At 44.4% G+C, this 13,884-nt stretch overlaps 1 protein-coding gene across 4 annotated transcripts in view; it reads right to left on the reverse strand.

Annotated features, from left to right (window-relative positions):
- The window catches only part of VWC2L (von Willebrand factor C domain containing 2 like), a 52,200-nt gene that overhangs the window by 16,444 nt on the left and 21,872 nt on the right, over positions 1-13,884 (reverse strand). Inside the window, exons 3-4 of one of the 4 annotated variants that reach the window (XR_009744244.1) lie at positions 13,505-13,634; positions 5,066-6,962 (exon numbers count right to left, since the gene is read on the reverse strand). The exons of 1 other annotated variant lie outside the window; for it this stretch is intronic. Coding sequence is in view for 1 of the 3 variants with exons in the window: in XM_061458180.1 (XP_061314164.1) it covers positions 13,505-13,634 (130 nt within the window). In the remaining 2 variants the exon portion in view is untranslated. The remainder of the gene's footprint in view (positions 1-5,065; positions 6,963-13,504; positions 13,635-13,884) is intronic. 2 more of the 4 variants (XR_009744248.1, XM_061458180.1) reach the window with 2 other exon arrangements.

Genomic DNA, 13,884 nt, shown 5'->3' on the forward strand with positions numbered 1-13,884 from the left:
ACTCACTGCTCATCCTAAAGGGAAATGCTGCCTTGCAGAGGTAATGGCAACAGCATCCTCTGATTTGGAGGGCATGAGGCCAGCTGATATGGGTGCAGGAACTGGCTCTCGCTATTTTTTGCTGTAACAACTTCACTGTCAAGCTGTTAGAACACATGACAGAGGGGAGCAAATCCTCAGCTGTTGAAAAAGCATGGGTATTTCCCTCGGAGCAAGGCAGTCAGGCCAGCTTACGCCAGTCTCACGAACTGGATCAGTGTTTGCTCTTAGGAGAGCACGAATGCAGCCAAGAAAAAAAATGATTTCAGTGCACAATATAGCAAATATATCTAATTGTTATTATTGCAGACAGGTTTCCATTTTTAATCACAGTTTTCCAAGTCCTTATTAATTACCATTTGACATTTCCTGTAATACATTTCTTTTTTGTCTGACACAGCTTGAAAAGCAACCAAAGAGTCTCTTGATTCTTTCCTTGTAGCACAGTGAGGGTACCAGAGCCTCATGCGCATCAACCACAGCAACTTAAATGAAACCAAGCTAAATTCAGTCATCAGTAGTTGGCAGCCACTGCCCCGATCCATAACCCAGAGGGCAGGTCTGCGACTGCTGTGCTGTTGGAAAGGGGCCGGTGCCCACAGTGCTGGCGCGACTGCCGGCCTCTGCTTGCTGGGAGATAAGGGATGACGCATGGGATGCTGCTGCGGACTCAGTTCAGATGAATAATCCTCATGCAGAAGGAGTCCCTTGGACGTCAGAGGGGGCTGCGATGAGTCAGAGATCGGAGAACGAGGCTTTTCTGGAAGGAACACCCAATGCTGGCTTGGCCTTGTGAAATCAGAGCCTTTGACTTGCAGACCGAGCTGGCACTGACACGCTGCATGTCAGCTGCAGTGTGTTCCCCAGCCCCTGGGCACAAGCAAGCCCAAGGAGCTGAGGGGGGGATTATTCATTCCCTGGGTTTTGTAGTCCTGAGTGTATGTGGTGAGAGCTGAGAGGGGATGGCATGAAAGCACACTGGTATTTTGGTTCACAAGCCAGAAACCAGGCAAATGCACTGACCAGAGATAATGAGACTCAGGAATACTGAAGCAGTATTGAACGAGGGCTCTTCCACCCCCACCTCCTGACATTTCCCATCCATTTCAATCAGACAAGAAAGTGCAATCCAAAGTGCAAACAGCTTTGCAAATAGCAAAGCCTGCAGACCTCATCGTGCAAAGTGCAGAGGGTTTTCCAAGAAGCACTGGGTGCCAGCAGCCCTCTCCCACCAGGCATAGAAGGTGGTGATCCCAAAGGCATCTAACCCCAGAGGAGTATATTAATACCATCCTGGAGCTGACCACTTACTCTGGCAAGGAGGAAGGGTGTTTCTTTCCCATTACAATGGGGAGCTATTTCTGCTACTCCTCTCTTACTCAAATGGGGAAAAAATGTCAAAGCTGCAAACACTTTCTGATTTTAATAAAGATCCGAGCAGGTTGTCTGAAATAATTCATTGAGAAAAAAAGCTCCTTTGTTTCCTGTCTTTCCTACTTGAAATGATAAACTGAAGATCTACACCCAAAACCATGTCACCCCCTTTTCCCTCCCAGATTTAAGTGAGTTAATTTTGAAAGCATTAAACTATGGCATTTGATCCTTCCAAGGTTTTTTCCTGACCTTTTTTAATGTACAAACAGCAAGTTTGCTATAATTGGCCTATTTCTTATGGATGTTTCAGTAAGTCAGCATTTTCTGACCAACATATTCCCATCTTCTTCAAATACTCTCAACTGGCTGCAATGAAAAAAGTCTGAGTTTTGAAAGGTCAGGAAGAACTTTGGCTGCTCATCTTCAAACAGACCCATTTCTCTCAGTAGATCCCTGTGCAGGACATAAGTACTTTTCTTTTTGGTGCATCAGCTCCTGCTTCATTTATTCTAACAAACGTGAGCTTCCCTGCCAGCACTAATGGCACAAAACACTTTTAACTGGGACAAGAATGTGGCTTAGCTGACAGAAAATGTGTTATACCAGCTGTGGGACTCATCCATATCTATTTTTTTTTCCCCTAAAAAGTGCTTACAGAATTCCTTGTGACCATTATAATTTCAGAAATGGGTACAAGTGGAATATGTATGCCCTAGAGTTCACCTGAAAAGAATAAACTTTCCACGCACAAGATAAGAAACTCTGCTCACATGCTGTAGGATACGTGTGATGAGGATACAGTTGCTCTGGGATACCTTAGGGGAGCTTTGATTGCCCTTCCATCTTCCCAGGAGATGAAAACTGCTGTTGACATCTTTTGTGTAAGAATAAGGTTAAATCATGTACACGATTAGATCATGTACATCCTGAGCTCATCGCAGATAAGGCAGATGTAAAACTCTGTTAGAATCACAGAATCACAGTGATTTGTGCTGGAGGGGACCTTACAGATCATCCGGTTCCACCCTCCTGCGATGGGCAGGGACACCTTCCACTAGACCAGGTTGTTTCAAGCCCCATCCAACCTGGCCTTGAACACTGCCAGGCATCCCTAATAAGACTGCCAGTCTGTTGTGTTTTCCATACTATTTCAAAGGGGGTTTTAGCCTGATTTTCTGAGTTTCTACCATGAGCAAATTCTGATTTTTAGTTTTTTTAAGTTTCAAGAACCTGTGTACAACGAAAAATGATAAGGAATACAGGCATGCTGACACAGGGTGGCTAAGAGTGACCATGTTTTGCAATGAGACCCACTCAGTACATACTTACACCCTCAAAGGACAGGTTCCTTCCATCCAGCAAAAAACTAGGACGTCCTCAGGACACAGAAGGTAGGAGGACCATGGGACTGTCTTTGCTAATGACTTATGGTATCACCTGGGGTGCAGCACTGCCCTTCTCCCTGCCTTCTCTCCTCCCCAGCCCCTGTTTCACGTGTAAGCTCCGCACGTCATGTCTCAATACACAATGCCTCCTGGTGGCTCAGTGCTTTTGGAGGGAAAAATAATAAGGGGTAAGAGTTCAGTGGCAGCAATTCTTGCAGAGGGACTCAGCACACCCATACTGCAAAATGAAACAGGGCATGAGACTCCTCTGGCTCTAATGCCACATGGCAAAATCCGGCCACATCCTCACCACATGGCACTTCTCCTTGGGCCTCCTCTGGACCTCCAGACATCCTCCAGAGGGCACATGAGGAGTTGCCCTCTTCACCCTAAGATGTAACTATTTTGTATGCATTTTTTTGTGCTTGAGCTAGCAGGAGGGTGGCCCTGCAGCCCAGTGGGGTGAGGGTCCCTTAGCATCTGGGTTAGGGTGAAGACATGAAGACACAGGTGGGCAGAGGAGCACACAAAGCCTGCTAAAACAGCACTGGGTGACTGCAGCTTAGGTGTGCCACCCATTACAAAGTGCTGACAATCAGGGTCCCCTCGGTGAGTTCTCTGCCCAGCTCTCTTTTATTTAGCTGTACCAATATAGCCAGAGGCGCAAGGAACCGAACCACACTAACCCAATCAGCCACAGAAAAGAAAGCAGCATCATCTCCTCTTTTCCACCGGGCTTTTATTTGCTGATGACTAAGCCTAAGCTCTTGTGTCTTAGGCATTAATTCAGATCGACGCTGCAGAAGGGTTTTCTAAACACAAACACAGAAAGCAAGAAATTACCCCACTAACCAGACAAGTTCCTTGCAGCCTGTGCTACAGGAAGTGAGGTGGGAAAAGCTTCATGCTGCAGGAGCAATGCCATGGTGCTAAGCTTGTAGACTGCACCGAGAGCTCAAAGTCGTTGTGGAAAGCCAGAGTATGAAGACAGTTAACTGAGAGGGAGGTGGGCCAAGGGGGGGTGGAAGGGATGATTATGGGCACAAGAGTGTCTCTGGACAACAGGGACAGGCAGTATCTCTTGGCAGGCTTGGCACTGTACCAGCCTCAAGACTGTACCTTCTCAGGAACCTTCTCAGGCAGCACAGCTCAACCACTGTCACACAGCAGTTCTGCTGCCATGTATAAAGAACGTTCTTTTACCCTCACCTGGACATGCTGTTAACAAACTATGAGTCCCTCTGGCAAATGGTTCCACTAAACTTGCATTTGTTTTCATTCTGTCCAGGAGCTGCACTCTGTCAGCAGATCAGGGATAGAGATGACGAAAAAACGCACCTTAAAAATGCTTTTTAGTCTCTCTAGCTGTACTAATTGGTGAGTTGGCAAGCATAACAGGCTAGGATGATGTGCAAACATACAGTAATACCCAGAATGAGATTACTGCACCAATTTCCTTTGCAAAGGTGCGTAGGTGTAGGAGAGGCAGAAGGCTATGCTTGAAATACAGGACCCTTCCGAGGGACAAAGACACAGAAATGTGCAGGGAAGGAAAGGAAGCGGGAGGAGAAAACTTCTAAGTGCCTTTTTCAATTCTAAGTTTTCTCAGACTTGCTTAGCTCTAATCTTTAATTCATATTTTCATTACAGTCTCTTTGCTCTGTAAAGTCTGCATTTCATGTAAAAGGAGCAGCTCAAACATCAATTATTTGACATAAGTCAACCCCTTGTTCAAGTCCTCTACTCTACATATATGTAGGCTCCAATAAAAGAAGCATTAAACATTCATTAAATTAGAAATACATGAAGACAGAGCCTGCCACTCTTCTCATAGATAGGCTTAATAATCCCAACCTTCTAGAGCAGCAAAAGCAAACCCATCTCTAATCCTTTTAGAAAGCCTGACCATGCAAAACACCCCAGCCTCCTGCAATGTGCCTGTGAGTCACACAGATATTAGCTCCTTCAGGTTCGATCCTCAGCTAGAGCAAATCACAGTAAAACAACACAGCCAGTGTTACACCAAGTGACACGTACTCAGGATTTGGCTTTAGGCTTCTCTTGCAGCAAAATGGCTTACAGCAAAGTAATTGGATAATAACGTCACTTTTGGTCTTTCAAGTTACACCACAGACCCATTCCTGCTTTAATTTCAGTCCTACCTGGGCTGCCTGTGTTCTGTAAAAGGAACCTGGTTTCCCAACCTGAATCTAGGAACTCTTCCCTCTCCCCAGAACCCCAAACGCATCCCCTCCTCTACAACATACTATCATGATTGTAGTGGATCTTGAGCTACCCCTGCCATAGGCTTGTGCACACAAATTTCAGCAACATTTTTCCCAAGGAGAAACAGTCACCGATGAGCAAATGCTTCTTCATAAATATTTCTGAGTTTAAAGAGCAATGCAGAGACGATGTAATGTGCTTCCCACGTCTCTGTGAGCTGTGTCTGCTCAATGAGAACTTTGGCACAAGTCTCATCCAAGAAATGACTTTTCATAATCCTCCCAAACCCTTCTCCTTAGGGTGCCTGTAGACATTCATTTTGGACTCTGCGGGGATGAAAGCATGGAAACATGGTTAGGGCCTGGGGTACATAAGCAGGACAGTGGCTTTCAGTTCCTATACTGCTTTTGGCTGTCTGGCAGAGTCTTCTTCCACCTTGTTTAATATGTGAATTATCCTCTGCTTGTTTCCTGGGCAGAGGAAGAGATCACAAATGCTTGGGAAGCATTAGCTGACCTGTGAGCATGCAGATGGACATGTCTGGTCAAAGAGGCTGCTGTCCCGCTGGCTCCCTACACAGCACTCTTTGAATGGAGCTTTTCCTGGCAGCATCCCTGTCACTCTGAGGCTACACAGTCCAGCAGCTTCTACTCTGTGTGAGCACTGAGCTGTGTGATGGAGTTAATCACATTAAGCACTGTTCAGTTCATGTCTTTTTTGTTCTCTAAAGGCTTTTCCTCTCACTTGCCTCTTTTAGTCTCTCCTTCTTCTAAACTTCAGGAGGTGGCAGATTCAACTCAGTCCTCCTCGATGCAATCCAGCATCAGGATAACCAGTTTTGGAAGGTGTAACCTCTATATACCTTTCCAAAGCTTTTCACCATTATTAGATGACTCTTCCAACAGCTGTGTCCACAGGGAGCAGGGTATAGTTTTGAGTTAGCAGGACATTTAAGCATCCAGATAAATCCAACTGGATCTCTCTTTGGAGATTTCCAAAAGCAATGGAGGAGCTAGCTCTTGACAGGTGCTTACATACCTAACTCTTATCAGCTAATTCAGCACCTACATGCCTTTAATCACTTAGCCCAGAGTGATGGAGGTGAATGAGCTCCACTGAAAACCAACTTCAGGGAAATGACATTTTTCAAGGAACAGTGAAGTAAGTACTGAAGTATTTTGTCAGGCTGGTGACTTCTTGGCCAAATATACCACCTTGTTTTCAGTCGTGATCGTCTACCACTGCTTAAATTGATCCTTCTTTCCCCTCTGTTGGTAATCAAATCAGTCCTTTAATTAAGCTAATAGGGCACCACAGTTTACATTCCTTCTGGTAAATACAAAGAACACTAGCTTTCAAACCATCAAAAATGCATCCTTTGTAGTCTCAGGAATTTTCTTCTGTATTCAGCCTTCCAAGACCATCGATGTTCACAGCTGGCCACGAAGTCTTGGTGCTCTGGGCTCTGTCATTGCAATGTTCAGATGGCTTCTACAGGTTCTGCAAAACTGGAAGATGACTCCTGATCAGGGGTGGCATCTCTGCATCAGCACAGCAGTGCTAAGGAGTCAGCCATGACACAACCATCAGCCTCCATGCGCTGGGCAAGCATTGCCTGAAGAGGAGCAGGTCCTTCCTGTGACCACTCAGAGATCTGAACAGGGTGGTGGGGTCAACTGAGTACCCAAAAACCTGTCTGGCTGCCATGAATACTTTATCCACCAAGAACAAAGGGTGAGGCTGCTATGCTAGGCTACCAGCTTCAGTCTCTGGGACCTCTGAAGAGGATTGTGGAGTCCACCAAAGTCCAGCATGGGGGATACATCTTCTTGGCTGGTCACACTCAACTTGCATCTGCACACCCAATCAGCGTATTGCATAGACTTTGACTGAAGGGGTTTTAACTGCAATCTTAAAATCTGGCCATTTCAGGAATTCCTGAAATAAATTAGAAGAGGAATTTTATTTAGTTGGGGCTTTTTCTAAAGCCCCATGGCTCCAAACCACTGTTTTCCAAAACATAAATGAACATGAAGTCTTCTCTCATCCTCTTGCCACATTTTCTGTGTCACCTTTATCCTGCAACAGTTGTATATAACCAAATGGCCGAGAAAACATCCTCTCCCCAAAACCTTCCTGTTTTTTTCCTCAAACTTCTAGCAATTTTTTCCACACTTCATTGATTTTTTTGTTACTTATCATGTTAGAAGCAGATGCTTTCCAAAACAATGACCTGGAGAGTCAGTGATCCACATCTTGACCATAAATAACAAGCTCTATTTATGCAATGAAGCACAGGTAACTTAATATCCACGCACTGGATTATTCGGTATTAAAATTTGGCACTTTTCAAGATAGCTGATAATTTGGAACAATAGAGACCATGTGGGAAAGTTCTTTTTGTCAATATTGGTTAATAACATGCACTTTTAATCCACTACCTTCACCTAAAATACAATAAATAATTTACATTTATATGGAGCTTTATATCCCTCCAAATCCCAAAGGGTGTTGCAAAATAAACACCCCCTAAGATAATACCAGGGAATTGATTTGGTTGTGTCCCTGATTTGGAAGGAAGAGAAATCATGAACTGCATCACCAGCACCTCCTTTGGTGGCATCTGGATTTTCCTGGGAAGTCTACCCACTCGAGTGGTATTCAGTACTAACCTTGCTTCATTTATAAACGGAAATGAAGTTCCTGAACCAGTTTTCACCCAGCATGTGGCTGGGGAGGATGGGAACAACCTGACCTCGGGACTGCATCAAATTCCCTTCGCTGTCCATGGCAGAGCTCTTCCAAAGGGACACTCCTTTAACATTTGGGAGCTTCCAAAAATCTCCCACTAGAAGAAAGGTATTTCTACATACCCCTCTGTGAGGAAAAGGCAGCCTTGAAGGTCAGCCCCTGGGTGTTATTCTGCAGAGTATAACATTTTTGCCATTGCATGCAGAATTCACTCCAGGACACATGTAGCATATATTTGTTTGCTAAAGCAAAGGCTGCCCTCAGCATCGACAGGCTGGGAAAATCCCTGGGGGTTTTCTGAGCAAAACATACTGTTATTGAAGGAACAGGCTGGGGTACAGAATGCTTATTGCAAATTAACTCAAACAGAGAAATAATGAGCAGCAAGTTTGGATTCTCAATAAATTAAGGAGAAGCTTAGGTAAAATGCGGCTTTCTATGCATGGAAATAAATTATTATTTATTCACTTTTGTGTTTATGGCCTCAAAGATGAAGACATTTGTATGGAATTATTAATATTTATAGCATATTAAATTAAATACCCATAAGAGCTTTGCCTGCATACATGCTGTTTTACCAAGATAAAATCTGCTGAAGGTCAAAGGGATCTTTTACTTCTTTGTGGAGGGTAGTAGGATCAGAGTCTACCTTGAAATCTGTATCAACTGTGATAATTTAGAACTTTAATTAAAGACTCAGTGACAGAATATCTACAAAACGTCTTCCTGCTGCCCAGTATTTCATCACAAATGTCTCCAGAAGCCCATGCTAATGTGAGGAAGCACACTTGCCAGGAAGTATTTCATTGTAGACACGTTCGCTTTTATCTGTCTTGTTGGGTAAAGGATTCTTTTGTTGATGATCAGTGGCAACAAAAATTAAAGTAGAAGCAAAACCAGATCCCCAAACAGGAATTTATAATGCTTATTCTGTTCATCCCTCAAGAAAATGGAAGTGCCACAGCAAAGCCTATTTTAGCAACTGTGTTAATGTATGTGTAAATGGGTGAAGGCGCCTTTGAAAGCGCTTTCACACTTTGGAGAGGAGAAGTTAACAACTCTATTGTGGCACTTGTTAGAATTTTTAAATTAATTTCCCTGACACAGCTGTGCCATAAAATTTCCCATGATGGTGAATTTTTGCTAATGTTGAGCTTATTTTTGGGTACGATTCTGAAGGACCACTTTCTAAAATCAGGAGAACATGGGTTGCCAGAGCCCTGTGCTGCCCTTCCCTTGCCTCCACTTACCTCCAGCCTTTCCCCAAGCAGCTGGGAGGCCTCTAATTTGAAATTGCATCTGTTTTTTCTTTCAAAGAGCAGCAAACAATGGATAGATGCACAAGCAGCATGAAGCTGAGCTCCTCTAAGAGCAGTGGGCAAAGATCAGTGTGTCACTAAGTCAGCACAGCATTAGAGGAGGGACCTCCAAGACCAACTGGGGACTTCCTGCTGGAGCACATCTATTCACCCCCTCAGAAAGAGCACGTTGGGCACTCTTTGGCTCTGAACAAACAGCACTGGGGAAGCTGAAACACAATGGATTTCTTCCTTTGTGCACAGCAGCAGGTGAGAGTTGTTTGCAGTTGGCAAAGAAGAGGAACCCATTTAAACTAGATTGAGCGATGCAAATGATGATACACTGGGGATCCCCTCCCATCCCTGCATCCTTGCCAGACCATGACCAAAGGGTTGAAGGAAATGTAAAGAGCAACCTTGCAGTGATGTGTAAGGGAAGGCTTTAAGAACCACAGGTCCCGCCAATAACAAGGCTCAGCCCTCAGCGGCTGATGAATTTATGGGGAGGGAAAAGCAGAGGGTCAGAAATGAAGAGTTCAGTGTTAGGTGAAAAGATGGAGGGGAGGTATGATTAACACCACTGCAGCCCTGGTCCCAGAAGCATGGGGACTACATGGAGGATTTTTGTTCTGACAGGCTTTGGTGTAAGCAGAGCGGATGGATGTTCTCACTGAACTGCAGAAGAACCTGGGGGCAGGAGGGATAGCACAGATGGTGGCAGCCCTGAGCTTGATTTTGCCACTGACAGGCAAGTTTTAGATCCTGCAGAGGAGAGAGTTAACAATAGCTGACACACTTTTGTCTCGATAAGTCACAATGACTCGAAATAACAACTCAGGGCCATAATTCTGCAGTCTGCCACTACCAGGAAAAGTGAAATCCAGTGACCTTTCATCTCCATGATAGAAACACTGCATGTCATCTGAAACCATCGACCTTAAAATCTACTCTGACAAACTGGACAATGGGACATGGAGAAGAAAACATCCTCTCTCTCCTTCACCCCCAGATTTTAGCTTCCCAGTGCCTGTTCCAGGTGTAATGCAGTACTCCTTGAAAGCACAGTCAACTTTGCATGAGCTACAGCATTTAGTGAAGCACAACATAACACTTCAGTTTCCTTTGACAGTAAGGAATAAATCTCCAAAGCCACTTGTTCAGACTGCTCTTAAATGATGGTAGGGGGAGGGAAATTGGTATTGGCTTTTTATGTATCTTCAGGTCAGGTATGTTAGATTCAACAGATTTTTGCATTATCGTAGAATCATAGAATAGTTAGGGTCGGAAAGGACCTGAAGATCATCAAGTTCCAACCCCCTGCCATGGGCAGGGACACCTTCCACTAGAGCAGGTTGCTCCAAGCCCTGTCCAACCTGGCCTTGAACACTGCCAGGGATGGGCAGCCACAGCTTCTCTGGGCACCCTGTGCCAGTGCTCACTGATTCACAGCACTTTTGCCCTTGGCAAGACATAATTAAGAATGGTGTGAAAAACTTTCTGAATGTATTGAGAGGAAATTATTCTTCCATTAATGGCAGCAAAAGCTAAACAAGAAGGTAAGCTATGCTGCTAGCAGACTGCAGCAAACGCAGGGTTGTGTTTTAACCTAAAACGAGGATCTTTACCAAAATTTTAAGGAGTAGCTTTTGGAATGAGGATTTGCACTACATGTTGTTCTAGGGATTAACTTCCCCATCCACCCAAAAGTTGTATCCCTTGAGCTCTCCTGTTTGCCAGTCTAAAATGATGACTGCAGGGACTGAGATGAAGCTAAAATCTTTTCATCACACTGAAACACGGCACTGTAACTGCCTTCACCACTTATGGAGAAAGCAATAGCTACTGGACTGAAGAAAAAAACAAATAAATTAAAAAAAGAAAAAAAAGGATTTTCAGTCATTTAAGTGGGTCTGTCAGCTTTTGTTATCTTCATGCATTTGTAAGACTGAGCTTTAATTGGCTGGCTGCAGCGGAGAGCTGAAGATAACATTCTGGTCTCAAGATGACTAGACAGCTTAAAGCACTGTGATCCTCATTCATTAGGTAGTGTCAGAGGGATTCACAGGGGTAAGAGACATAGCAACGTCTGCTACTCTTTCACATGAAGTTCCCAAAATGTTGGAGGGAGGCAAGGGGTGTGCGCCACACTTGGAGCCACATCCAAGAGCAGTAACAAAACCTGCCCATTAGATTCCCTGTGACAATGGAGACTATGTTGGTGCCTACTGACTTCTAACATCGTGTGAATGATTTAATTTCATTTGCAAATGGTAACGCCAAACCTGGCCAGTCATCTCCAGCTCTGCAGGAGGAGCAGGAAGCCCTGCCAGCTGTGGGTTTTCATACCTACAGCTAGGATGGGACGGCAGAAAGCGTTCAGCTCCCCTCCACAGCACCCCCGAAGGAACAGCCACGCCACTGCACCGCCTCTCCACCCACCGTTGGATGGATGAAGGGAGCTGTCGGCGCTGTTGCTGCAAGCCCTGGTCTCCCTGGCCCCAGAGATCAGGCATACAGGCTGCTCTTAAGAGGATGGTGAGAAATACTTCCCTGCCTAAAATAGTTTTCAGACAATTTTATATCTATACCTCCAACTAATGAGCGAAGACAGGAGTGGAGAAATTCGGCAAAACCATGGAGGAAGCCTCCTGGCTCCTAGTTCCAATCACGATACTGTGCCCTGGAGCCTCTTCACCAGGTGTCTGATTTTCTTTCTGTCCTCCCATCCTCATTCCCATCAGTAGGAGCTGCTTCCTTCCCTGTCCTCCTTGTTACCTGGGCACTCTGACTGTCTTTAGAAGAAAGATGATGCCCTTTCCTGATCATCAGATATGTTGGGGACTACAGAAAGCCACCAACCCCCTGAACTGGGGGAGTCTGGTTATCAGAGGAAGTGGTCATGGTGTTGATAGGGAAATCCAGCAGCTCCTGGACCCATGTGAAGCCACCTTTGAGTATACTCTCCTGGGAAGCCTGCTCACAGGCTGGATTCATGTGAAGCAAACCAGATGGGAAGGAATTGACAAGTGCTGCCACTGTAAATGAGGGGCATTCAGCATGGCACCCTGTACTTGATGGGAACACAGAGGCCAAACACACACAAGAGGCATTTGTTTGGGTGTAAATGAATCTGAGCTGTGGTGACAGGCACAGCAATGGCCACTGTTACCCCTCCCAGTCATCAACCCAAGACATCAATCTTGCAGAGTGCAATGGGAAACCTCACACCCAAGCGCAGTGGGACATACATGAAGGTGGTGGACAGAGCTGGTTAACACAGCTTTTCTCTTAAGTTCATCCACAACTACAACCCAATGACATTTCCTGTGAACATTTTCTGCTTTTCAATAGAAACATAAAGCTCTAAATGAAAACCTTTCAAACACTTTTGAGTAAAAATAATTGTTTAATATAAACCTCAAGGTTACAAGTAGTATTTTGGGTACAATTTTCCAGACTAGAATTATTTATGCCAATTCCTTTAGTAAAAATATTTTGCATTTCCAACTCTTTGCTTTTTCTCCATCTTAATGAGCAGAAAATGTGTTGAAAATGTTATTTCTTTCTAAACATTTTCATTTAGATCCAAAAGCAACCATTACTCTTATCCAGCAGTGGTGATGTATGCAAGAGGAAATATATATGGACAGTGAATTCCAATCACAAGAAGATGAGACTAAGTAGCTATTTCTTATATGTCAAGAAAGCCATGAAGATGTTTATGTGATGCTAGCTCATCTTTCAATCTCGCTTCATATGTGCACTAGAAAGATGTTTTTCCAGAGACATATGTGCATACAGGCTGTGGTACAAGACTGGGGAGACCTTCTTGGAAACAGATTTCTTTTTTGAAGAGGCACTTTCAGTCATCCCAAAACCTTTCTTGAAAGTATTGCTATATTAGACTTCAATAAATCTTTTCAGACGGGCAACGGGGGCCAACACTACACACACAGACTCCATCACACAACTAACAATGTTACAGGCTTGGTGGGTGTTTTATTACCCCCAATGGAAGTTTTGCCATCAATTTCTGTGAATTTTCCCCTAGTTTTAGGTAATAATAATCGGTTTCTTAATTTAGGACAGAAACTCTCTTTTTAGTTATATAGTTGATTTCACGTTAGACGAATTATGAGAAAAAAGCAAAGATATGAAGCGACTATCTCAGATACCAGGACTCACTCCTCTAATGCCTTACTTAAGTCAGCAGTCCCATCAGTTTCAATGAGAAGACACAGGCCAGGAAGGGAAGCCTTAGTTTTCACAGTTGCCACCTTGTACATGAAGCCCAGGCACAAGGGGAAGCAACAGACCCACCACTACCCTGTGCCGATGGAAGCAAATCTCCTGGCGATGCATCAGTAACAACATTTTAATAAACTGTTTCCTTTATGTCTGTTTGTTAAAGCCAACACGGTACTTTCTTACCATTTTTGCAGACAGGACAACACTGTTCTGGTTCATAGACTGGGTTGACACACTCAGGAACTGCGCAGTCTGCTACAACACAGTGAACTTCATTGCTGGGCTCGCAGCGACACCATTCGCATGGCGAGGGCTAGGAACAAATCTAAAATTAGCCCATTTCCTCCTGTAGCTCACAAGTTTGCAACATTTCTATCTTGCCATAAGATAAACACATTAGCGTTCAACACCTCTTGACTGCATTCATTCATCACGGGTAATATAAATTAACCTATAGGACAAAATAGCAACACCTGAAATAGGCAACTGGAACATTAGACAAACTAGCGAACAGGATACCTGTTTTCCCAGAGCAGGCATGGGGTGTTTAGGCTTTCATGAGG

The sequence above is a fragment of the Pezoporus flaviventris genome, unplaced genomic scaffold, assembly GCF_033815535.1.
Source record: "Pezoporus flaviventris isolate CSIRO_AGI_PZ_B2104156 unplaced genomic scaffold, CSIRO_AGI_Pfla_v1 ptg000001l, whole genome shotgun sequence".
NCBI classification, from domain to species: domain Eukaryota; kingdom Metazoa; phylum Chordata; class Aves; order Psittaciformes; family Psittacidae; genus Pezoporus; species Pezoporus flaviventris.